Here is a 27415-nt window from a genome sequence, read left to right as displayed (position 1 = left end):
TAGATTGAAGTAGGAAAATGTGTTCCAACAACCGTTGCTGCAGTTTAGGAAAAATGCTGCAGTTTAGGAAAAATTGTGTCCTGTCTATTTTCCTCTTAGGCTACTTTGCGAACTGCTTGTGCCATTTAGAATTGGTTAGCCTAGGCCTCTCAAACTCCACACTGGATCTCCATGCCAGGTTCCACTGTGTTTTTTTTCCATTGTTCCCCTCTAATCAGGTATGGATTTTTAGACCTGTAACACCAGGTGGGTGCAATTTAATTCAGGTAGAACAGAAAACCAGGGTAAGCGTTGAATAACCCTGGCCCAGGCTATAACCCTCTAAACATAGACAGGTTCCACACTGTGAATACACAAAAGGCATTAGTTTGATAAAGACAGAGAGCATATTTTCATCAGAATCATTTAAGGCTCAGCCTTCTCACCAAACCGATGTCATGGCCGTAATTCATCACCATGCAGTGTTCAACGTGGAATTGTTAATCCATTTAGACATTTCCAAAGAACAAGCAGAATAAACTAAATTGAACATCTGTATATCGAAAAGAAGACCATTTTTCAAATAGTCACTATTACAACTTTTTCCATTTGGGAAAAAAAATGTTTTTAGTCTGTTATTAGTTTTTTTTACTATAAAATAGGTGACTTGACTGTGGTAAGGGCTCTGGAAATAAGAGCGCCTTGTCTGCTAAATGAACAAAGCAAGGCTATGCCATTACACAGCCATACGCTTCTGCAAGCTCGCACCACTGCTAAGGTTACTGCCTTTTTGGAGGTTGTGTAATATATAACCAGTTGAAATTATGATTTCAATAAATTCGCCTGAAATGTCACTTACTTTTTTATTAACTGAATATACACTACATGATCAAAGGTATGTGGACACCTGCTCGTCAAACATCTCATTCTAAATTATGGGCATTAATATGGATGGGTACCCCCTTTGCTTATATTACATCCTTCACTCTTCTTTGAAGGCTTTCCACTAGATGTTGGAACATTTGCTGCGGGGACTTGCTTCCATTCAGCCACAAGAGCATGAGTGAGGTTGGGCAATGATGTTGGGTGAATAGGCCTAGTTTGCAATCTGCGTTCTACTTCATCCCGAAGGTGTTCGATGGGGTTGAGGTCAGGGCTCTGTGCAGGCCAGTGAAGTTCTTCCATACTGATCTCGACAAACCATTTCTGTTGGGAAAGGGCCTTCCCCAAACTGTTGCCTCAAAGTTGGAAGCACAGAATTGTCTAGAATGTCATTGTATGCTGTAGCGTTAAGATTTCCCTTCACTGGTACTAAGGGGCATAGCTCAAACCATGAAAATCAGCCCCAGACCATTATTCCTCCTCCACCAAACTTTACAGTTGGCACTATGCATTGGGGCAGGTAGCGTTCTCCTGGCACCTGCCAAACCCAGATTCGTCTGTCGGACTGCCAGATGATAAAGCGTGATTCATCACTCCAGTGAACGCTTGGCATTGCACATGGGGATTTTAGGCTTGTGTGCGGCTGGTTGGCCATGGAAACCCATTTCATGAAGCTCCCGACAAACAGCTGAAGTTGCTTTCAGAAGCAGTTTGGAACTCGTGGTGGGTGTTGCAACCGAGGACAGATTTTTACACGCTACGCATTTCAGCACTCGGAATTCCAATTCTGTGAGCTTGTGTGGCCTACCACTTTGTGGCTGAACCGCTGTTGCTCCTAGACATTTCCACTTCACAATAACAGCACTTACAGTTGACTGGGCCAGCTCTAGCAGGGTAGAACGTTTAACAAACTGACTTGTTGGAAAGGTGGCATCCTATGACCGTGCCATGTTGAAAGTCACTGAGCTATTCAGTAAGGCCATTCTACGGCCAATGTTTGTCTATGGAGATTGCATGGCTGTGTGCTCGATTTTATACAACTTTCAGCAACGGGTGGCTGAAATAGCCGAATCAACTCATTTGAAGGGGTGTCCACATACTTTCCATATATAGTGTATTTATAAGGGACAATTATGGTTTGTTCCCTGTAATGGTTATAAATTAGGCATTGTCACTCACTTTTTACATAAGCTTATAGATAAATGCGCTCATTTCTTTCCAGTGTTAAAATATATATATTAGTGTACTCAAGTACAGAAAGAAATCATGCGTGTACTCGAACAGTCAAAATGCCCATCCCTAAGTAATAGAAGAATATGCAGAGCTCAACTGACAGTGCAGCGGTTCACCCTATAGTCTCTGTCATCATAGTTGTAGCATGTGTTGCTATGTCATTTTAAAATGAATATTTCTCTTTTTACAAGAAAATTGCCATAATAGCCATTTAGTGTGTGTGTTGTGTGAGAGGAGTGTGTGTTTTCTGTAGTTATCTCAATTACTGTCTCATCCACCCAGTAATCACATCCCCAACTAGCCCAATCCATCCACAGCTTCTCTTGAATGTGGTACAATACGTCAATCAATGTTATGTTATTGTGCTCTTGTGGTTGTTGTTGTGACTGTATTGTTATGTTACTTCCATGTGCTAACCAGTGAGAGCGGTTGTTCTTCTGTGTGCTTGGAGTGCCGTTCATTCTATGTTACTGTAATGTGTTATTTGGGATTTCATAACGACGTGTCCCAAAACCTTTTGTCTTGTTTTGTTTCTTCTTTGTCCCTCCCTCCTACCCTCCCTCCTCTTGTCTGTCCCTCCCTTCCTCCTCCTCTTGTTCCCTCTCCCCTCCCTTACAGGCTGTGCGTTTATCACATTTTCTACCAGGGCTCAGGCCGCGAATGCAATCAAAACCATGCATCACTCTCAGACTATGGAGGTACTGTACCCCTTAGCACCTATTTCTCATCTCTCCCCTCTCCCTCTATGCAGTCTGCTGCCTCCTTGTGGTTTAAGTGCGAATTGAGAATTGTATCTCACAAGGAAACACGTTGGTTGATTTTATAGGGTGTCCCAAATCACACTTTATTCCCTTTATAGTGCACTACTTTGGACTATAAAAAGAATAAGGTGCCATTTGGGAAGCAGACGTCATATCACAGAACATTAGTCATACACCAACGCCAAGCATACTTGGCCAATATTACTAGGGTGTTGGAAGACAAAATGAAACTGTAGTTCTGGTGTTATACTTTGTATTCCATGTTATAGAGAAGCATCTCATTTTATAAGGATAGGACTGCAATGCTACGGAAAACATAGTTACAGTAATTTCAGCCCAATAATTCAAAGTAGGCTGGTCCTATTATTAACACATTTTTATGTTTAATGCCTAACTGGGAGTTTGTAACAATTTATGAAATTAGAATAAACTTGTTATACTACTTTATGCAAATTATATACTTCATATGCTAATTAGTCTGTGCGGAAGGGAAAATAATACAGCATGTTAAGCCCATTCATTTACATATCGTTATAAAAAAAATAACTATAAAGCCATGCGTTAATTTATTTATTTATTTTCACGCTGTTGGTGGTAGGTGCACTTGATTCAGGCTGCCCTAGCACCGGGAAGGCAAAGTGTTTCCATTTTGAACCATTTCATATGTCTGAAAGTAGAACTCAGCCTACCCGGCAGGTCTACCGCTGGCCAATCAGATCAGCTCACCGTGTCTACACAGTTTGCGCCAGTTTCCTCGAGCCATTGCCGTAAAACGAAGCCTCGAGCGCACCGCAGGTTTTATTTATTTTTTATTGTACTTTTACCCCTTTTTCCCCCCAATTAGTAGTTAGTCTTGTCCCATTGACGCAACTCCTGTACGGACTCGAGAGAGGCGAAGGTTGAGAGCCATGCGTCCTCCGAAACACAACCCTGCCAAGCCGCACTTCTTCTTGACACATTGCTTGCTTAACCCGGAAGCCGGCCGCACCAATGTGTCATAGGAAACGCCATAAAACTGGCAAAAGATATCAGCGTGCAGGCGCCCAGCCCGCCACAAGGAGTTGCTAGAGCGCGATGGGACAAGGACATCCCGGCAGGCCAAACCCTCCCCTAACCCAGATAGCGCTGGGCCAATTGTGCGCTGCCTCATGGGTCTTCCGGTCACCGCCAGCTGTGACACATCCTGGGAATTGAACCCGGGCTGTAGTGACGCCTCAAGCTCTGCGATGCAGTGACTAGAGACTCAACAAATACTCAAAAACAGCAGTTATTTTCTGTAAGTTCATGTTTAAGTTGTTATTCAGTACTGTCAACACTTTGTTCAACAGTTGTATAAGCTATAAAATGTGCGTTCTCCCTACTTTAACTCACGCTACAACCTGTACTGTAACTGCAATGAAGGAGTATAGCAAAGTGTTCCGATAAGCTTGCAATGTTATTATTAGCAGCTTGTCTTTTTTTAAATAGAGGAATATGACACTTTCTCTGGTCACAGGAGTAACAACATGAATTGGTGCTTAAGGCAGAAATAATACAGTGCGACTTAAAAAACGTATCTCCCCTATTCTCAGCGGAGGGAAGAAGAGTGGAAGGGACTGTGAGTCTGAGAGGCAGCCTTACTGCTGTTACCTCTCTCCCCGCAGACTGACCGCCAGATGCAGGCCACCAGTTCAGTAAAAAATATAAGCAAATTGTTACGCTCACTTGGCTGTGCCTCACAAGTCATATAAGAAATCATCTATTTCCAGTATGGTCATATACCTAACATTGTGAAATGTAAATTCTAAATGGTCTGAGAAGAACAACATTGGCAGGGCAATTCAAGCATAGCCAATATGCATTGATAAGGTATTGCGCCTATAGCCTACTGCACAAACCTCATTGCTACAGAACTGTTTTTAATAGGTTAATGTTGCATAAATGTATGTTTTTTTTAAGCTGTGTTTTAATAAATATATATATATAGATTCAACAACTGAGACATAAACTGAACAAGTTCCACAGACATGTGACTAACAGACCTGGAATAATGTGTCCCTGAACAAAGCAGGGGATCAAAAATAAAAAGTAACAGTCAGTATCTGGTGTGGCCACCAGCTGCATTAAGTACTGCAGTGCATCTCCTCTTCATGGACTGCACCAGATTTACCAGTTCTTGCTGTGAGATGTTAAGCCACTCTTCCACCAAAGCACCTGCAAGTTCCCGGACATTTCTGGGGGGAATGGCCCTAGCCTTCACCCTCCGATCCAACAGGTCCCAGGCGTGCTCAATGGGATTGAGATCCGGGATCTTTGCTGGCCATGGCAGAACACTGACATTCCTGTCTTGCAGGAAGTCACGCACAGAACGAGAATGATTTTCCCACCTGAGATGTGTTTTCATCTCATTTTGTTGTTGAGATAAAAGGCACATAAAAATTGATTTTGCAGTTAAATTCCCATGAACCGAAAAAATATATAAATTGGTTTCCAGCACATTTTTAACTCTACCGATAGTTTTCTCACAAAATAATTATTGTTATATAGCAGTATGCCCCTTCTGTTATTGGCAAGTGCGCTCAAGCCAGCTCGCGGGTATAGCCTACATGATGAGATTATTATGGCCAAAAGAGCAAGATGTATTTTAAATTTGTTTAAACGGCAGCCAAGCATCAATCATCATGTCGCCAGTGTAAGACCCTCAATATTTATTGGAGAGGAGCATCAAGCTAATCCCATTGCACTTTCGCCAGCCTGTGAAGTTCAGCATAACTTATTTCATTTGTAGCCTAATAAACTGCATGCTTTCCCGACGAGTCGTAGAGGAAGGACCACACAACTTGTCATCGCGTGACTCCCAAGTTTACTTTTGTATGGTGGTTGTTATATAAATATTTGTAATGGGAAGCATAGAATTAGCTCACATACAACAGATATACCGCTTCTTTGCTTTGCTTTCAATGATTGACAGATCTAGAACTCACATTTCTATGTGAATTTAGTCGGGTCGCCCAAGAAGTTACATATTGGAGCTTTAAGAGGGCACACGTGGAGAGAAACATATTTTTTAATCTATATTTTAGCAGAAGCCGAATGAATCAATAATATCCAACTAATTTATTTACACCATTTTATTTATTTGTGACGTGCCAGTTGCAAAGCGGCAACGAGCCCGGCAATGTGTTAAACCTTGCATTACAAAGTATTTACCCATATTGTTTAGCTTCCACTGGATGTCATAAGGTGAATTCACCAATTTGTAAGTCGCTCTGGATAAGAGCGTCTGCCAAATGACGTAAATGTAAATGTTTAGCCTACATAGTAAAGCATAGAGACTACTATATTCAATATACATTAACTGAGATATAGTCCTATATTAGAACAACTGTATAACCTCTTGCATTACAAAGTGTTTATTTACCCATGCTTAACCTGCATAGTAAATCATTACGCCGCTCATTATACTGAATGGACTTTAACTAAACAGAGATAAAGGCTACAGTATTAGAGCAACTGTCTTAGTGGGTCCTTTCAAAGGACCAGGAAACCTAGGTTCTCCACTATCGTTTAGGCGTCAACTGAGATGCACTGTAGGCATGCGTGTACTGTATAAGAGTAACTGTCCCACTAAGCCCCTTCAAAACTGGGCTGCTATTCCCGTTGAATCAGTTCAGTGCTCAGGAACTGGAGCAAGAGTGATGTGACTGCTAACAGGTCGGAGGCTCCCTAGGGAAGCAGCCAACCGATCCCTAATTAGGAACCACAGAATAAAACTAGCTCAGCTCTGGGCCTCGGAATTTAGAACTAGGTCCCAGTAGCGATGGCACCATTTTAGGGAGACATTTCCAGAAATCCCTGTTGGAGTATTCCTTTTCTGCTCCTCCTGAATCCGGGTATCCTCCGATGGCGATTTGGGGAAAGTTTCTGGGAATTTTGCAACCCTACTACACCCTTTACAGTCAGTACTGTATCCCCCTGATGTTATGGGAGGTGCTACTAGTGTATTAGACTTTACTGTATCCCACTGATGCTATGGGAGGTGCTACTAGTGTATTAGTCTTTACTCTATCCCCCTGATGCTATGGGAGGTGCTACTAGTGTATTAGTCTTTACTCTATCCCCCTGATGCTATGGGAGGTGCTACTATTGTATTAGTCTTTACTCTATCCCCCTGATGCTATGGGAGGTGCTACTAGTGTATTAGTCTTTACTGTATCCCCCTGATGCTATGGGAGGTGCTACTAGTGTATTAGTCTTTACTCTATCCCCCTGATGCTATGGGAGGTGCTACTAGTGTATTAGTCTTTACTCTATCCCCCTGATGCTATGGGAGGTGCTACTATTGTATTAGTCTTTACTCTATCTCCCTGATGCTATGGGAGGTGCTACTAGTGTATTAGTCTTTACTCTATCCCCCTGATGCTATGGGAGGTGCTACTAGTGTATTAGTCTTTACTCTATCCCCCTGATGCTATGGGAGGTGCTACTAGTTTATTAGTCTTTACTGTATCCCCCTGATGCTATGGGAGGTGCTACTAGTGTATTAGTCTTTACTGTATCCCCCTGATGCTATGGGAGGTGCTACTAGTGTATTAGTCTTTACTGTATCTCCCTGATGCTATGGGAGGTGCTACTAGTGTATTAGTCTTTACTGTATCCCCCTGATGCTATGGGAGGTGCTACTAGTGTATTAGTCTTTACTCTATCCCCCTGATGCTATGGGAGGTGCTACTAGTGTATTAGTCTTTACTGTATCCCCCTGATGCTATGGGAGGTGCTACTAGTGTATTAGTCTTTACTGTATCCCCCTGATGCTATGGGAGGTGCTACTAGTGTATTAGTCTTTACTGTATCCCCCTGATGCTATGGGAGGTGCTACTAGTGTATTAGTCTTTACTGTATCCCCCTGATGCTATGGGAGGTGCTACTAGTGTATTAGTCTTTACTGTATCCCCCTGATGCTATGGGAGGTGCTACTAGTGTATTAGTCTTTACTGTATCCCCTGATGCTATGGGAGGTGCTACTAGTGTAGAAAGTAATTCCCTGTCAAGCCTGGTCCCTTTGTCTGGCTCTCTCTAATTCACAACATTGATACCACATGTCTACGTCTGGTCTGTCGAGTGATATGTCAATATCTGGCTTGTCTGTTTGTTACAGCGCTATCCTATGTATGTGTTTTGTAGCTAAATGTCTTATCTCGTTATGTCTTGACTTGGCATACACGTCCTTCCTTGTTTGACTGTCTCTGTTTATATGTTTCTGTTATGTCCCTCCCATCTGTGTGTGTGTGTGTGTGTGTGTGTGTGTGTGTGTGTGTATTTTGCATTGACTCTCCTCAGCCTCAGTCCCTCCCAACCGACCCCGCCCCAATCCTCCTTTTGAGCCATACCCTCCAGTGTTATAAAGTGTAACTGGCTGTCTTGTTTCTGTCTAAACATGATCCCTTCCTGGTTCTGTCTGTGGAATGTAGCCTGGCTTAGTCATGCATGACAATGGTCTAATTGTTTATTTCTTATTTTGAATGCAACACTTAAAGAAATACATTCCCCAGATTACCACAGGGCATAGTATACCCTCCACGATAGTTCTTCCTGAAAAATGGCCCTGCAGATTTGACTGTTGCGATAGTGTCTGTGTTTCTGATTGTGTGTGTGAACTTGACTGGGTGAAATCTAACTCTCGCCCCTCCCCCACTACAGGGCTGCTCCTCTCCCATGGTGTGTAAGTTTGCGGACACTCAGAGGGACAAAGAGCAGCGGCGCCTGCAGCAGCAGATGGCCCAACAGATGCAGCAGCTCAACAGCGCCTCCACCTGGGGAAACCTGGCAGGGCTGGGAGGCCTCACCCCACAGTACTTGGCAGTAAGTACACCTTAATACACCATAGTACGCCACAGAAACCTGGCAGGTCTGGGAGGCCTCACAGTACAGTACCTGGCAGTAAATTGAAACCATTGGCATACATATTCATAAATATAGGCTACATGCATGTTTATCATTGTTGGGAAAGCATGACATTCTGAGAAGTTGTACTCTTTCTCAATTAGTTTTCCTCAGGTCCTTGTCACCTCCTCTCTGTCTCTACATTGGAGGAGAAGTTCCTCGCCTTTTTCTCAAACCACATTTGAGAAGGGCCCTAACCGCGGACCTTCAATGAGTTTTGAAAAAGACGAGGAGAGAGGACGTGGGGAATCAAGGAAAGACAAAAATGATTGGGAATGAGCACAAGTCTACTTTACTCTGTTCTAGAACTCTCTTTCTTTTACAGTTGCTCCAACAGGCGACATCTACCAGTAACCAGAGTAATTTTGGTGGCATGCAGAGGCTAGGAGGTGAGTCACTCATTTTTTTCCCTGTCTCTGTTCCCATCCTCCACAACTCAAACCCACTCTGATAAACATACAACTGTTCATGTAAATAACCTTCTGTCACGATGCTTTACTCCCACATAGTTTCACAACCACTAAAATCGCATTACCGTTGAATAAGATTGGAACATTAATCAGAGTAGCTATTCTAGGAGATACAAGTCTGCTGGGGACAAATTTATAGGGGTGAAAATCAAGAACCGGTGCAGTGCCTCAAGGCAGGTTGCCAGGGCCACTTCTTTTCCTGTTATATGTCAATGCTATGAAGTCTTCTTGTTTTTGCCATTTCTTTCTGTATGCGAATGATTCCGCTCTTCTGGTCTCCCATAAGAACAGCTAATGCAGCTCCATTTCCCCCTCTTGGTTGTCATTGCAAATAAGCATCTGCTTTTAATTGACATACTTGAATAAATAAAGTTGAAATAAAACAACCTCTCTCTCACTCACCTCTTCCAGGTGTGAACCAGCTGCAGCTGCAGAACCTGGCAACGTTAGCTGCTGCTGCCTCTGCAGCCCAGAACTCAGGCGGCGGCTCCAACGCCCTGTCAGCCAACGGTGCTCTAGGTAATCTCTATAACTCAGGTAACTATAGCCCAGTTTCTCTCTATAGTCCAGGTAATGTAGCAGTCTGAGGCCAATGTTAGTTTCTCCCTTCATTTTTCGCTCTACAAAAAAATCCGACACAGATTTAACATAGTCCTGAACTAAAAACTTTTAGATGGAGATTCCCCATTGAACTTGCTTTTTAGTCCAGGATTAAGATTCTGTGTCCCCAAAGAAAGACACCTACGAGTGCACCTGCTTCGTATTCAATTGCTTGGCCTGCTCTATCTACTCCACTATACCACATCTTTGCTAGGCTTAAACGACACCTAATAGTAACCTCTGACCCCTCTCCTCCCCAGCAGCAGGCCAGACGGCAGGCTCCAGCGCTGGTGCAGCCATGAACACCCTGGCCTCTTTGGGCCTGACCCAGGGCCTCGGCGGGGGCCTGACGGGGACCTCCATGGGTCTCAACAACCTCAACGCCCTCACTGGGGGTGTCAGCGGTGAGTACTCCAACCGTAAGTACTGCACTAAAAACAATGACTTCACTACCTTTTCTTCAACCTTTTTTGTTTTCGGCCATTCAAATCATACCTTAATTGTGTTGATGAAGCCGCTGTGTTCTGTTGATGTTCAGGCTTCTTTACCTGTATGGTAGTCCACGTTCATGATTGTCAAATGTTGGAGTAAGGGCTGGTTTTACGGACACATTGTCTGGTTTGGACTGAAAATAATATTTGGGAGAATATCCATTGAAATAGCTATTTAGTATAGGACTAGACTAGTGTCATTTTAATCCCAAGTGAATGCCAGTCTGTATGGTAGAGAGAACTTTAGGTGTCGAGGCCTTTCTTCTGGCTGTTGTATCCAGTTGTATGGATGTAATCTGTATTTTTGAATTGTCAAAATAAATGATATCTTTACGTCTACTGTGTTAGGAATGGCGGCTATGAACGGAGGACTGGGGGCCTCGATGGCGAACGGCTCGGGGGCGAGTTCCATGGACGCACTGACTCAGGCCTACTCAGGAATGCAGCAGTACACGGCCTCCGCCCTGCCTTCCCTCTACAGCCAGTCCCTACTGCAGGGAGCAGCCGGCGGGAGCCAGAAGGAGGGTGAGTCTCAGTCCACACACCAGTTCGGCTGCAAATGTTGTCTTGTTAACTTACATTAATTGTGATATATAGTTGCCTTACCTAGCTACCTTAAGTGGAATGCATTGACTGTAAGTCTGCTAAATTACCAAAAATGTCATGCAAATATCAATGTTTTGGCCATGTGTGTCTCAACTAGTTTCTTGTAAGCCCAAATGGGCTTTGCAAGTAAACGATGTATGACATTGAAAGAAAATAATTGACTAACTAATATGTTTACTTAGTACCAGTATCTCTCTTTCTCAAAAAACAAATCTAAAACTCCATCCTCTCCTCTCCTTCATTGCTCCTTCAGCTGGGAGCCAGAGGGAGGGTGAGTCTCAGTCCACACACTAACCACAATGTGTGGTCAGGTAGTATTGGTTTTCTTTCAAATACTTTGAGCATTTGCTTGAGCTTGCCACTAGTGGGAATAAGATGAGTTGCCCCGGCCTGGAAGCTGATCTTGGGTCAGTTTCGCAGTGGTTAGGATTTTGGGAGGGGAGAAGCTGATCCTAGATCTGCACCGAAGGGGAACTTCAGGGCCCTCAAGTGCCAGATTGGCAGGCTTTTGTGCTCTTGGGACTATTCCATTGGTTCCAGGTGAGCTCAATCAAGCACAGATTGAGTATTGGAAAGATTTCAAATACAATATTGAACCCAGGTCAGTCTGCTGGCCACAGCTGTGCGTGATGCCACATGATTATGTTTCTTGATCTGTTGATCTGTCTCGGTCTCCTCTCTACCTCTCCTTTTCTCCTCTCCACCCCTCTCTCTCCTCCCCTGCGATCCTCTCCCCTCTTGCTCTTTCTGCTTTCTCTCCCTCAGGTCCTGAGGGAGCCAACCTGTTCATTTACCACCTGCCCCAGGAGTTTGGAGACCAGGATGTCCTGCAGATGTTCATGCCTTTTGGAAGTGTCGTCTCTGCCAAAGTCTTCATCGACAAACAGACCAATCTGAGCAAGTGCTTCGGTATGTAGTCTGCTGCCTCCAAACATGAGAAATAACTGGCTCAATGGCCGCTGGGGTAGAAAGCAGGATCATTAACCAGCTACAGTGCATTCGAAAAGTATTCAGACCCCTTGACTTTTTCCACATTTTGTTACATTACAGCCTTATTCTAAAATGTATTAAATCGTTTTTTCCCCTCATCAATCTACACACTATCTCATAATGACAAAGCAAAACTGGTTTTTAGACACTGTCATGTGCCTTTTACTGAGTTGTGGCTTCAGTCTGGCCACTCTACCATATAAGCCTGATTGGTGGAGTGCTGCAGAGATGGTTGTCCTTCTGGAAGGTTCTCTCATCCCCACAGAGGACCTCTGGAGCTCTGTCAGAGTGACTATCAGGTTCTTGGTCACCACCCTGACCAAGGTCCTTCTCCCCTGATTGCTCAGTTTGGCCAGGTGGCCAACTCTAGGAAGAGTCTTGGTGGTTCCAATCTTGTTCCATTTAAGAATGATAGAGGCCACTGTGTTCTTGGAGACATTCAATGCTGCAGATTTCTTTGGGGTACCCTTCCCCAAATCTGTGCCTCGACACAATCCTGTCTCGGAGCTCTACGGACAATTATTTCGACCTCATGGCTTGGTAGAAACATCTCAAGGAAGATCAATGGAAACAGGATGCATCAGAGCTCCATTTCGAGTCTCATAGCAAAGGGTCTGAATAGTTATGTAAATAAGGTATTTTTTTTATACATTTGCAAACATTTCTAAACCTGTTTTTCGCTTTGTTATTATGGGGTATTGATGAGGAAAAAATACTATTTAATCGATTTTAGAATAAGGCTTAGCTTAAACAAAATGTGGAATAGGCAAGGGGTCTGAATACTTTCTGGATGCACTGTACATTTTGATTAACAGTCATCGCTTGATTTTCTTTATTAAATATGCGTTGTTGGTTGTCAAACCAATTATACCATTCCGATTTGAAGTCCGTATTTCTGGAAAAGATTAGGGTTATTTAGGACTGTTATCTGTTGAACTCATTGATCACAGCCCCCTGGTATGTCATGGAAATCTCTGAAGACTTGTTTTTTTTGCCTCATTGGTTTGAGTTTGGTATGTCACTAGCCCTAATTTCCTTCCTCCATTCCTCAGGGTTTGTCAGCTACGACAATCCAGTGTCGGCACAGGCCGCCATCCAGGCCATGAACGGCTTCCAGATCGGCATGAAGAGGCTCAAGGTGCAGCTGAAGCGCTCTAAGAACGACAGCAAACCCTACTGATCTTACCCAGGGCAGGGGCCTTTTCCCCAGGCTCTATGTTAGCATTACACGGGTAAGTCTAAGTCTACCCAACCCACGACTAAAGCCAAGGCCATCTGATCACCACAGCAGAGACTTAATTAATAGGGTGGCAGGTAGCCTAGAGGTTAGAGCGTTGGGCCAGTAACCGAAAGGTCGCTGGTTCGAATACCCAAGCCGACAATGTCACAAATCTGCCGATGTGTCCGTGAGCAAGGCGCTTAACCCTAATTGGCCCCAGGGGCGCCGTACTACTATCGTGGGTGTCATTCAGACACACTCCACTGGGGTCTTGTTATCTTAAACCGGTTATGTTCTTTACATGTCTATTATTACTGCATCCATTCCTTTTACAGTTTCATCATGTAATTTTTAAGAGTGGTATAAAGTGTGTTAATTTATATGATTATTTATAGCTGTCACTAGAGCCAATGTTCAAAAGGGTATTTTGTGTTGTGATATATATGAGGGAACACCAGATTTGATTATTTCTGTACCATTTCATTATATCTACTTACTAGGTTTAAAATAGACGGGTTGACTAAGGATCAGACACACGCCTCATCCTGTCAGACTATCTTGGGCTTCAGTCTGCTGCATTGATCTGTTACCTCTTTAATATGTGAAGCTCTTTCACTTTTTCTCTCTGCTTCCATCATTCATTCTTTTTTCTTCTTAAAACCAAGCAATGTCAAGCTGCTGGGGCTACCTCTGCTCACTTCTTTTCATAATTAACTTCTTCCAATCATTCCATCCATCCATGTCTCTCCTGAAGGGACTGACTGGTTAGAGATGGATCACTTTGAGTGCCAAGTGTATGTGCATGTCTGACTGTCTACCATACGTCTAGTGATGTCATTTCCTAATCTGATGATGTCATTTCCTGTATCAAACTGTATTGTTTTGTGTGTGTGTGTGGGGAAACATCCCCAATTGTCATTATGTTATATGTGGTGGTTGGCATTGTTTGTCGTTGTTGTTGGTGCCTCATGTTTGAAAGGTTATTGTGCTGTGGCTAACTTCTTTCTCCCTCTGTCTCTCTCTCTTGCTCTCTCTACCTCTCTCCTTTCGTGTTTTTTCTTCCCTTTTTTAGAAAAAATCTCCATGCCTGTTTGCTCATCGTTAGCCTAGCATGTCCTCATGGTGTTGAAAGCCAACCCAAAACTCCTCCTCTTCCTCCCGGCTACTCCTCATCATCCTCCCACCATTGTTGTCTCTGATGTCTCGCTAAAGCTCGCCTGACCAATAGGCTACCTGACCACACCCCCCACTGACCTTTGACATATGAAATTTGACCATAGCTCAACCTGATTGGTTGTATCCAAAATGGCACCCTGTATAGTGCACTACTTCTGACCAAAGACTTTTTGATCAGTGCTAGGTGCTGCACTATATAGGGAATAGGCTGCCATTTTGGATAAGTCCAATTTCTTTTGCATGTAACTTCATTTTTCTCTAGTTTTTCTGTATAAATGTAATGGGAGGGAAGGGAGGGAGGACAAGCAAAATCAATGTGAAATCTTACCTGCGCTTATTTCATTTAAGAGACTATTTAGCAAATGCAGAAAAAAACATTGTTTTAAAAGCCTGTGGGATAGTTTATTCTTTCTTTTTTAATTTTGTAATTCGCTTGTTTTTATGTTGTTTCTTTTAACCTCTTCTCTCGGTCTAAAGTTCACTTGAAAGTTTTAATACAGGGACTAGCACGGCACAGTGCTACTTTGTGCCATTTAGCAACATGCTGGCTTCTGAAACAACATACTATAATGTTGTGTCTGAAATGACACCCTATTCCCTATTTAGTGCACTGGTTTTTATTTGCCCGCAGGGCTCTAGTCAAAAGTGTAGTGCACTATGTAGGGAATAGGGTGCCATTTCGGCTGCACACGAAGACCACTCGACTAGCAAAACAATTTTCAAAACAAGTCTGATTATCAACCAGAATTCCCCTCAATGCGTTGTTATGGCTTTTCACATTTAATATTCAAGAAGGCATTGTAAAGATTTTCAATTTTCTCGCTAAGGCTGTTGGTGACTTGGTTTTCATTAATGAAAATATAACAGTTTATTTACCTATTTAGCTTTATTCTTTATTCCAAAAAATATTTACGGCACAATTAAAAGGTAGATTTGCTATGACTACCTACATTAACTTTTTAGAACCGATTCACAAATAGACAATCTGTGGTTTAAATGCACACTTAGATTACCTATATTTTATACCATTGAATCTATAGAAGTTTAGGTTAACTTTGGGGTTATTTTGTAGATTATGTTGTAATGTCATCTGCTAGGGTCTAAGTGTTTCAAGTTTTTAAAGAGGATTAAAAAAACAACTGTTTGCTCGATCAACACAACCTTTCGAAAAAATAAATGTCATTACGAGTGGTGATGTAATTCCTACTTATTTACATGTACAGTGCCTTCAGAAAGTTCTCATACCCCTTGACCTATTCCACATTCTGTTAGTCTGAATTCACAATGGATGACTAGATTTTTTTCCTCACTCATCTACACACAATGTCCCATAAGGTGACTGTGAAAAACATGGTTTCAGAAATGTTGACACAAATTATTGACAAATTAAATACAAAAATATATCATTTAAGTAAGTATTCACATCTGATTCAATACTTTGTAGAAGCACCTTTGGCAGCGATTACAGCTGTGAGTCTGTTTGGGTAAATGTGTCCGCGTGCTTCCCAGCTGAAACAGTTCGGTGGAGTTTGAATATATTATGGCGAAATTTTGTGACGTTTGTTGTTCGTTTGGACTTCTGTGCTGATTTTTTGGGTGATTGGTCAACATTAGGGATTCTTTAATAAAGTCTGTCATGCTACAAGAGACGACTCGTTTTCATGCAAATGTTTTAATTGACAAATACTGCACGAAACAACTTAATGTAAAATTGCCCCGACTAAGATAAGTCTTCATCAAAATGAATGACAGATTTCTTGAGTTAGATGAATTCTTACTGAGGAAGTGTATACTGGCTCGGGCGTCTCAAAATGGTCCAGCCGTACTATTTCCTCTTCTTTTTTCAAAGGAAGGTCATTTAACCAGGCTCGCTGAGTTTGGCTAGGTGCCAGCCTAACTGAAGCATGCAAATTTGACAATTTGTTCTTTAAAAAATTCTTCAAGCTCTATCAAATTGGTTGTTGATCATTGCTAGACAACCATTTTCAGGTCTTACCATAGATTTTCAAGTAGATTTAAGTCAAAACTGGAACTTGGCCACTCTGAAACATTCACTCTCTTCTTGGTAAGCAACTCCAGTGTAGATTTGGCCTTGTGTGTGAGGTTGAAAGGTGACTTCATCGGCCAGTGTCTGGTGGAAAGCAGACTGAACCAGGTTATCCTCTAGGATTTAGCCTGTGTTTAGCACCATTCTGTCTTTTTTTTATCCTGAAAAACTCCTGTCCTTAACGATTTGCTTTGCCAATTTTTTTCAGTATTTATTTAGTGCCTTGTTGCAAACATTATGCCGGTTTTGGAATATTATTTTTCTGTACAGGCCTCCTTTTCACTCTTTCAATTAGTAGGTTAGTATTGTTGCGTAACTACAGTTTTTTCTCTTATCACAACCATTGAAATTTAACTGTTTTAAAGTCACCATTGGCCTCATGGGGAAATCCCTGAGCGGTTTCCTTCCTCTCCGGCAACTGAGTTGTCTGGGTGTATTGATATACCATACAATGTGTAATTAATAACTTCACCATGCTCAAAGGGATATTCAATGTCTGTTTTTTTGCCCCATCTACCAATAGGTGCCCTTCTTTGCAAGGCATTGGAAAATCTACCTGGTCTTTGTGCTGAATCTGTGTTTGTACTTCACTGCTCAATTGAGGGACCTTACAGATAATTGTATGTGTGGGGTACAGAGAGAATCATTCAAAATTCATGTTAAACACTTTTGCACACTGAGTGAGTCCATGCAACTTATTTTATGAACTTATTTATGCTTGCCATAACAAAAGGGTTGAATACTCGGATTTATATATTTTTTAATTAATTGGTCAATTTCAAATAATGTCCGCATCCACTTTGACATTATGGGGTATTGTGGGTAGGCCATAGACCAAGAGAATCTTGGAAATTCAAGCTGTAACAAAACAAAACGTGGGAAAAGTCAAGGGGTGTGAATACTTTCTGAAGTCACTGTATTGTCAGCATTCCTTTATGGATTATTAGCTTTTTTTGGACACATCAGATAATAGATTGTCATTGTGTCATCTTGGGGAGTATATAGACTGAATTTGTTTTTTCCTACTTTAAAAAAAGAGAACGATTAAAATTTGGTGTTAAATTCTTACTTAAGGTACTTGAGAATTTTTGGTGAATTTCTTCTTGATGAGAATTTATTTGATAAATGGCTGTTTGAGTTTTTGTTTAGTGTAGATGCCTTGTATTGAAAGATAATGTCTCTTAACACAGAAGACAGATGATGCTTTTTTGTTTTTAAAGTGCCCATGTGTCAAACTCACACACACAGTATTTTAACTTCTTACAATATGTGACGGTGCCCATTTTCTCACACACACACACACACTTTGTTTTGTGACAGTAAAAACACTCGGAGCCCCTGAATGTGAGCGAGAATTTTTATTTGGTCACTCACACACACACAGAATTTCTTTGTTGGTGATAAGATATTAGTTTATCACACATTAAAAAAACTTTTCTATTCAAAACTTACGCACAGTATCTATGTGTTAACACTGCTCAACTCACCCCCACCAAAACAGTGTTGGTTTACAAAAGCATTCCATGTTTCAGCATAAAAGTTTACTACTCCAAACAGAAGTGTGTCTTTTATAGGGGTGATAATGGACTAGCCTACTTTCTGTCAGTTGAACTGCGAAGCTGATGGGTCAGCTCAAATCATTTACATCCAGCCCCCCAAAGAAAGGTTCCCCAAAAAGAAAAAGGTGTACCGGGGTCGTATTCACTAGGCACAAAACAGAATCAAGCATGTGAGACTATCTGAACTTGCCCAATAAGATCTGCTTGTTTTCATTTTCCGGTTTGCTACGGTTTGCCCTATTGACTACGACCCAAATGGTTCTAAACAAGGGTTGTCAACTCAGGGTCCTTTGTGTTTGAAATTCAGCTCTGTGTGGAAGATGCAAGCACTGCGTAAGGTGTCTTTCGCAACAGATTTGGGATTAACAAGACACAAAATGCACAATTGTTGCCATTTTAAACACTTTAATTTTTGGCATCAGATGGCATCAGTTTTAGCTTGGGAGTTCTAGCAGCACTTGTTGAGAGGAGTTTGGAGTTTTGTTTGTTGAATGGGAGTGGTTTATGTCAGTTATTAGGGGAAATGTTCACTTTTTTGCTAATCTTTTTGTCTTTGAAGCATGGGTTGGTGGCACTTCCCAGAACTACCAAGGTACTACTAATAAAAATATATTTTGCGTTCAATATGATGGAGCATGTGCTTTTTGCAGTGTGTTTTTATATCCAAATGCAATACAATAATCAAAGTGCCATATATGTCTAGAAACTGCCTACACAGATACTATTAGGCCTTGGTTGTTATTATTAGAGATTGCTGAAGTTAGGTAACGCTCTTTTATTTTGGCATGCTTGTTATTATATTGATACCAGTGTGTCATTAAGGCTAAATCACCCTCTGTTCTTTTCCCACTTTGTGTCAAGTTATTGGTTCTAATGTGATGTGTGAATTTTAACACATTGGCAAGTACTTTTTCTAAAATTATTATACAAGAAACAACCCTAAACTTTTGAAGACAAATCCCCTTGTTGGTGAGTGACAGAGTTGAGTACTTTACGGTACAGTCACAGACGATGTATATTATGAATGCTTGTTATTTGGCAAAATGGTAGTGGTTGTATATTGAGTTATTGATTATAATAGAAATGTCATTTTTTGCATCAACCAAAACCTGGGAAGTGTGCCATATTATAAACATTGATTTGTCTTTATGACAGTTTTCTAAAAAATAATTTAGTATGTAGGCTACAACAAACTGATAACCAATGCTAGTTAATATTGGATTGATTATAACAGGTAGTTAGTTCTAAAACTATTGTAAAAAGAAGTGTTACTGAAAATGTTGAAATATAAGCACAATATAAAATCACACATGGGTCAGGGTATAGGAACTTGAGACTCACTTCAGGGGCTTCCGTCACAACCACCATTTTTGGGAATGCGTTCCAAATTGCACCCAACTCCCTACATAGTGCACTAATTTTGACCAGGGCAGATAGGGAATAGGGTGCCATATTGGATGTAGTCTCAGTATTTCTGTCAGTGCTCACTGCTCTCTCATACTCTGAAGTGCTATTTGACAAAGGTATGTGGTAGCTTTGCGTCTCTTAGATATTGTCTTGGTCAACAATCTATCTGTCCTCGTTCTGTACCATTTTTATTGTCTGATTAATAATTGATATGAATTCTTTGTTCATGTTCTTCTCCACATAAATGATTTGATAGATGTTTGTGTTGTCTTGAGAAAAACCAAAGTCGCGGTGCATCTTGATGTTATCTGATCTGTAAAGCATTATTACAGTAGTGATTTTCTGTTTTAATTAACAAACTTTTTTAAAACTTGGGTGGGATTTGAAAATAACAAAATTACAAAAACAGGCTCTTTCCAATTTCTACAATACTGGTTGTTCATATGTATTTTGTACCAGTGAAGCTTTTTTATATTGGAAATAATTAAAGAAAAAAATCTATATTGGAAAAAAATGTCTGGCCTCTCTATAAGGCCTCGCCTTGAATGTGGGTCCTGAGTTAGGCTTCTTGGTGGTTGTCAATGAGAACAGTTTTGGTAGTATGTTTTATTTCTTAAAATAACCTTAATTTTGATTTCATCAACTTGCTCTCTACATGTTCCTCACTTTGTTATTCACTTTTTTGGGGTGGGGGGGTCTAAAATTGTGGTAAGTTTCATGTTAGTAGTATTGTGCTCTGTCCACATGGTTATTATAAATGACCATCCGGATTGATTATAGGCAACTTGTGTGGATGGATAAATAAATGTATTAGTTTAATAGAAAGTTAATTATTTGTTTTAGTTCTGGGCTTTTTGCTTTTACCTGTGTCGTTAGATTTTTCTGTTTTTACCATAGAATGAGTGGTGTGTAGTTGGAAAGCCAAGTCGATGTTTTATTTGGTAAATGTTTGTTCATGTGTGGTGTTTCTTTGCCTCTGTCTCCAGAATTAAACCATTTTCCCCTAATATTGAATGTGTCTTTGTCTGTTGTGTAGTCCCAGTACCTGTCCAGTGTTGTGAAGACATTTACAAACTCCCCAGTGTCTGTCTCCCTAACTTGTTTCTCTCCATTGTCGTTCTCTTCGCTTATTTATTTTCTTTCAAGCAATCAATAGCTGATATAATTTGAGGTTATTGGTATATTGATTTTCTAATATACAATAGCCTAATTGCATACCATGGATTTGGGGGTTGTAATGAAAGAAGCTGCTGTAGTTTATGGATGAAAGGTTTACTAGTATATTTATTGTCTAATATACAGAAGCCCGTATACACATTAGTGTTTTGCAGGTTATGAGTGTGTGATTCTTTTTGTGTTTTGATTTTGATCAAAAGAAGCACCACCGGCAGCGCAAGTACTCTGTCTGAAAAGGAACATTGCAGGTTCAGATTTGGGACCGGTTCTGAGGATGCCACCAAATTTCTTGGTGTCAAGATGTTTACTAACAACTGAACTGCAAGAACATCAGTGTAAGTACTACTGATGGCCAGGAACAGCTGAAGTCCCCTTTGGCACACTATTGAAAAAGGTTATTGTGTTTATACATCACTGGGCTCTGCTTAGAGCAAAATAAGCTGCAGTGGCACCATCTAGTGCTCACTAGTGTAACTACATTTCATATACAGTTATTCATTGATGCAAGAATCATAACGACATGCTACTGAATAAGAGGGACAGTTGATCTGTTATCACGTAGAAAACCCAGACACTCATTGTTTTTCATAATTATAAAAAGTAGCGTTTCTAATTACTTGACGTATCAATGCGTTTTTAGTGCATTTTTGAGGGGGTAGGCCTATAATTATCGTCAGGCTTTTAGAACAGCATCACATGCAAAACTGAAACTACCTCAAACCTGAGTAATTTTAGGTAGTTTCAACGCATTTTCGTTCTGGTTAAATGTATAACCAATACACTTTTCCCATACATTTCAATCATAAAAGGGGAATTACTGGCCAAATATCTGTGTTTCTGCTGTGGTCCTATTACTGCAATATGTGCTTGCGTCTCAGCGCATGTCAGTGACTGCTTGTGAAAGTGGCCTTAGGGCAAAATGGGAGGGTTTAGAAGACGTGCATGACGCAGAAGACACGTGTTGCGCATAATCTAGATGGTAAATCATAAATGATCAGCACGAACGTGAAAGTTATACACTACACTCTACAGACTACAAATGCCCCATGATAAATTCAACATGAAGCTATCGAGCCACATGTGGGATTCGATGAATGCAATGGGCCTATACCCCGGGTGAACCTGGTTAGCATTGATTGCATTCGTTTTGAAACGGCAGCCTCCGGGTAGGGTAACCACATTTAAAATACCCAAATACAGGACAACGGCAGTAGTGTAAAAAGCCCTCAATTGTCATACTTGATCCCGTTAACGGGATGATATGACAACAGCCAGTGAAAGTGCAGGGCGCCAAATTCAAAACAACAGAAATCTCATAATTAAATTTCCTCAAACATACATATATTTTATACCATTTTAAAGGTAATCGTGTTGTTAATCCCACCACAGTGTCCGATTTACAAATAGGCTTTACAGCGAAAGCACCATAAACGATTATGATAGGTGACCACCAACTCACAGAAAAACCCAGCCATTTTTCCAGCCAAAGAGAGGAGTCACAAAAAGCACAAATAGTGATCAAATTAATCACTAACCTTTGATGATCTTCATCAGATGATACACAATACATGTATGTTTTGTTTGATAAAGTTCATATTTATATAAAAAAATCTGAGTTTACATTGGCACGTACGTTCACTAGTTCCAAAAACATCCAGTGATTTTGCATAGCCACATCAATTCAACAGAAATTCTCATAATAAATGTTGATGAAAATACAAGTTATACAGATGGAATTATAGATATGCAACCGCTGTGTCAGATTTCCCAAAAACTTTACGGAAAAAGCAAACCATGCAATAATCTGAGACGGCGCTCAGATAATAAATAAAATTATCTGCCATGTTGGAGTCAAACACAAATCAGAAATCACATTATAAATTATACCTTTGATGATCTTCATTGGAATTCACTCCCAGGAATACTAGTTCCACAATAAATGCTTGATTTGTTCGATAATGTCCATTATTTATGTCCAAGTAGCTACTTTTGTTAGCGCGTTTAGTACACAACTCCAAATGCTTGTGCAGGTCCATCCGAACGTCGGACGAAAACTTCAAAAAGTTATATTACAGGTCGAAGAAACTTGTCAAACTAAGTAGAGAATCAATCTTTAGGGTGTTGTTATCATAAATCTTCAATAAAGTTCCAACCGGAGAATTCCTTTGTGTGTAGAGAAGCCATGGAACGCAGATCGTTATCATGTGAATTGCGTGTGACCAGCCCTTGGCTCTCTGCCAGACACCTGGCTCATTCAGCTCCCATTCAGCCCCACAACACAGTAGAAGCCTCATTCAAGTTTCTAAAGATGGTTGACATCTAGTGGAATCCCTAGGAAGTGCAACTATATCCATATCCCACTGTGAATTCAATAGGGGCTGGGTTGAAAATCGACCAACCTCAGATTTCTCACTTCCTGTTTGGATTTCTTCTCAGGTTTTTGCCTGCCATATGAGTTCTGTTATACTCAGACATCATTCAAACAGTTTTAGAAACTTCAGAGTGTTTTCTATCCAATACTAATAATAATATGCATATATTAGCAACTGGGACTGGGGAGCAGGTTGTTGACTCTGGGCACCTCTGGGTACCTTTCATCCAAGCTACTCAATACTGCCCCTGCAGCAATAAGAAGTTTTAAACTGAAAATGACTCAAGTGAAAGTCACCAAGTAAAATACTACTTGAGTAAAACTCTAAAAGTATTTGGTTTTAAATATACTTAAATATCAAGAGTAAACGTAAAAGTATAAATCATTTAAAATTCCTTATATTAACTTCTTTGGGATAGAGGGCAGTATTTTCACGTCTGGATGAAAAGCGTGCCCAAAGTAAACTACCTGTTACTCAGGCCCAGAAGCTAGGATATGCATATAATTGGTAGGTTTAGATAATTCCTTATATTAAGCAAACCAGACGGCAACATTTTCTTGTTTGTTTTTATTGACGGATAGCCAGGGGCATGCTCCAACACTGACATCATTTACAAACTAAGTGTTTGTGTTTAGTGAGTGCCAGATCAGAGGCCGTAGGGAATTGGACAATTTTCCTGTCAAAATGTAATGAGTACCTTTGGGTGTCAGCGAAGATGTATGGAGTAAGATGTACATTATTTTCTTTAGGAATGTAGTAAAGTGTAAAAGTTAACAAAAATATATATAGTGAAGTACAGATACTCCCAAAAACTACTTAAGTAGTATTTTAAAGTATATTATTTAAGTACTTCACACCACTGGACAATGGGAAGATTTTGAGGGACATTCGAAGTATAGTGAAGCCAACACATGAATATTGAAGCACACGTAACCTACTCTTTTTATGCCTCCCGCAAAAGTTGGGCTAGAAACGAGAGACCACTTGTGTGGCAGTTTTATGAAAATCTGGGAATATGTGGCCCATGAAACATTTCTGGTTGGTCTAGAGAATGTTATGGAGAGCTCTTCATTAGACGTACACATTTTTAAATTACTGGTAGTTAACTGTCCTCTCCAAGTTTAGCTGGAATTGAGCCTAAAAGGATTTGACAAATGTGATTGGTATGACATTGGCCTACGTTTCTTGAGCTGCGCCGAATATGAGATCTCAACAATGATTGGAGAAATGATTAACATCACCAGCGTCACATCCTTATATAATATATTGTCATAAATGTAACGTGACTGCAAAATATAGGTTGGAATGTCAATTCTCATCAAATGAATAGGAAGTCTGAATAAAGTACTGAACAAATCAACCTTTTTTCCAAATTAGTTGTGTTTTAATTTATTTATAAAATGTGGGACATAATTGTTAGGTTGAGGGACAAAGCGACAAAATGCTTTACTGTCCCGCACAATCCGGACCATGTGGTCACCCTAAATCTGGGGGAATTAGCTGGGTATACAGTGTTGCCAGGTCAAGAAAAATTATAGCCCAATGACCACTCAAAACCCGCATAAAAGGCCTGAAAACAAACACAATTTTTATTTCACAGCAAGAGAGTTGTCATATTCAGTGGTGACCCGTCATTCAGGGGGTTGATGGGTCGCCACTGTTTTGAGACTCACATGTTATTCTGGCATTAATACATGTTTGCAAACAATGTAAAAATATATATATCATTGAGTTAATAAAGTTGCATACAAACATGGTCTCTTTTTTGTTTTCTTGAGTAAGGCAGCTCCAAAATGCAGGTGTTTCAGCCGAGCTCAGTGCTTTCTGTGGTGGTGGGGCAAGCAAGCAGAAAATGCAGAGTCTTGTGCTGTGATTGGCTCAGTGTTCTGTCACTCATTTGGACCCTACATCACCACCAAGTCTAAGGGTAGAGCTAGAAAATCTCATTGGGTGCTGCCATAGAGTTACATTAGAAGTACCCATCCAGGAAGGCTCAAGGTCATTGGCCACAAATAAAATTACATCAAAATCACGTTATATGTACAGTAGCTTTGATTGGACTGATCATGTCAACATCATACTTTCAAAATCTTAGCTAGAAGTCATCATCATGAATCAAGTCGACAATCTACTGGCAAATCCTTTCTTATCCTTGTCATATGAAGAGAAATAATGAAGAGAAATTATAGATGAAACGTATCAGTACTCATCAGCCATTGGACATAAGCATTACACAACAAGTTGGAAATCACAAATTCAACAATGAGTGGTTTGGAAGGAATCAGCGACAGCAGCTAACTGCAAGTATTGCAAAGCAATCACTAGCCTGCTATTCAGTGGAGTGGCTGTGTGGTCCCAAATCTTGGATTAAGTGGCTCTTTTCCAAATTTAAAATTCTAAACATTCAACATTGACCATGCTCCCAATGAAACATGATTTGTGCTGTGCTCAAAACAACTGTTAACTCAAAACCGGTGAAAACTTGACTTCAGTGAGTTCAAGACAACTAGGAAGTTGGGGATAAATGAGCTCTGACTGTGAAAATACTCCAACTCAGAATTGTAAATCCAGCCTCTTTCTAGAGCTATGACCTGAAGATCAATGACATCATCATAATTCAATCTTGCTTTTTTTTCAGAGTTCCCATTTGTTTTGAAGCACCATAAATCCATTGAATGCCAGACTTTAATGACAAAATTTGCCCATGAATGACCGCAGCACCACCTTCCTGTTCAAGTGAGCAGAGCACAACAAGGTGAGTCCAAAAATGTATTGTATGCTGCTGCAAAAATTATGTAATATGCCAGCGAGATACAGTGGGGCAAAAAAGTATTTAGTCAGCCACCAATTGTGCAAGTTCTCCCACTTAAAAAGATGAGAGAGGCCTGTAATTTTCATCATAGGTACACTTCAACTATGACAGACAAAATGAGGGGGAAAAAATCCAGAAAATCACATTGTAGGATTTTTAATGAATTTATTTGCAAATTGTGGTGGAAAATAAGTATTTGGTCACCTACAAACAAGCAAGATTTCTGGCTCTCACAGACCTGTAACTTCTTCTTTAAGAGGCTCCTCTGTCCTCCACTCGTTACATGTATTAATGACACCTGTTTGAACTTGTTATCAGTATAAAAGACACCTGTCCACAACCTCAAACAGTCACACTCCAAACTCCACTATGGCCAAGACCAAAGAGCTGTCAAAGGACACCAGAAATTAAATTGTAGACCTGCACCAGGCTGGGAAGACTGCATCTGCAATAGGTAAGCAGCTTGGTTTGAAGAAATCAACTGTGGGAGCAATTATTAGGAAATGGAAGACATACAAGACCACTGATAATCTCCCTCGATCTGGGGCTCCACAAAAGATCTCACCCTGTGGGGTCAAAATGATCACAAGAACGGTGAGCAAAAATCCCAGAACCACACGGGGGGACCTAGTGAATGACCTGCAGAGAGCTGGGACCAAAGTAACAAAGCCTACCATCAGTAACACACTACGCCGCCAGGGACTCAAATCCTGCAGTGCCAGACGTGTCCCCCTGCTTAAGCCAGTGCATGTCCAGGCCCGTCTGAAGTTTGCTAGAGAGCATTTGGATGATCCAGAAGAATATTGGGAGAATGTCATATGGTCAAATGAAACCAAAATATAACTTTTTGGTAAAAACTAAATTTGTCGTGTTTGGAGGACAAAGAATGCTGAGTTGCATCCATGAACACCATACCTACTGTGAAGCATGGGGTTGGAAACATCATGATTTGGGGCTGTTTTTCTGCAAAGGGACCAGGACGACTGATCCATGTAAAGAAAAGAATGAATGGGGCCATGTATCGTGAGATTTTGAGTGAAAACCTCCTTCCATCAGCAAGGGCATTGAAGATGAAACGTGGCTGGGTCTTTCAGCATGACAATCATCCCAAACACACCGCCCGGGCAACGAAGGAGTGGCTTCGTAAGAAGCATTTCAAGGTCCTGGAGTGGCCTAGCCAGTCTCCAGATCTCAACCCCATAGAAAGGGAGTTGGATGGAGTTGAAATGTCATGTTGCCCAGCAACAGCCCCAAAACATCACTGCTCTAGAGGAGATCTGCATGGAGGAATGGGCCAAAATACCAGCAACAGTGTGTGAAAACATTGTGAAGACTTACAGAAAACGTTTGACCTCTGTCATTGCCAACAAAGGGTATATAACAAAGTATTGAGATAAACTTTTGTTATTGACCAAATACTTATTTTCCACCATAATTTGCAAATAAATAAATAAAAATCCTACAATGTGATTTTCTAGATGTTTTTTCTCATTTTGTCTGTCATAGTTGAAGTGTACCTATGATGAAAATTACAGGCCTCTCTCATATTTTTAAGTGGGAGAACTTGGTGGCTGACTAAATACTTTTTTGCCCCACTGTATGTACAGTATACTGTAGCTAAGAAAGTAATACTTTGTGTATGTTTGTAGTAAGATGTTAGTAGCCTATGTGCCTCACCCTAATAATTTGGTCTAATTACCCCTCTTAACTTCG

At 40.8% G+C, this 27415-nt stretch overlaps 1 protein-coding gene across 13 annotated transcripts in view; it reads left to right on the top strand.

Moving 5' to 3' along the window:
* Window positions 1–20349, top strand: part of LOC135524068 (CUGBP Elav-like family member 2) — a 72940-nt gene extending 52591 nt beyond the window's left edge. For 5 of the 13 annotated variants that reach the window (XM_064951227.1, XM_064951235.1, XM_064951238.1 and 2 more), the window contains exons 6-14: window positions 2713–2792; window positions 8535–8696; window positions 9103–9166; window positions 9659–9784; window positions 10108–10266; window positions 10687–10863; window positions 11198–11215; window positions 11710–11853; window positions 12987–20349. In XM_064951227.1, coding sequence (XP_064807299.1) covers window positions 2713–2792; window positions 8535–8696; window positions 9103–9166; window positions 9659–9784; window positions 10108–10266; window positions 10687–10863; window positions 11198–11215; window positions 11710–11853; window positions 12987–13114 — 1058 coding nt within the window. In that variant the 3' untranslated portion in view covers window positions 13115–20349. The remainder of the gene's footprint in view (window positions 1–2712; window positions 2793–8534; window positions 8697–9102; window positions 9167–9658; window positions 9785–10107; window positions 10267–10686; window positions 10864–11197; window positions 11216–11709; window positions 11854–12986) is intronic. The other 8 variants (XR_010452901.1, XM_064951232.1, XM_064951231.1 and 5 more) reach the window with 8 other exon arrangements.
* The last annotated feature ends 7066 nt before the right edge of the window (window positions 20350–27415 follow it).

Source organism: Oncorhynchus masou, chromosome 31, assembly GCF_036934945.1.
Source record: "Oncorhynchus masou masou isolate Uvic2021 chromosome 31, UVic_Omas_1.1, whole genome shotgun sequence".
NCBI classification, from domain to species: Eukaryota; Metazoa; Chordata; class Actinopteri; order Salmoniformes; family Salmonidae; genus Oncorhynchus; species Oncorhynchus masou.
This window is presented reverse-complemented; position numbering and strand designations above follow the sequence as displayed.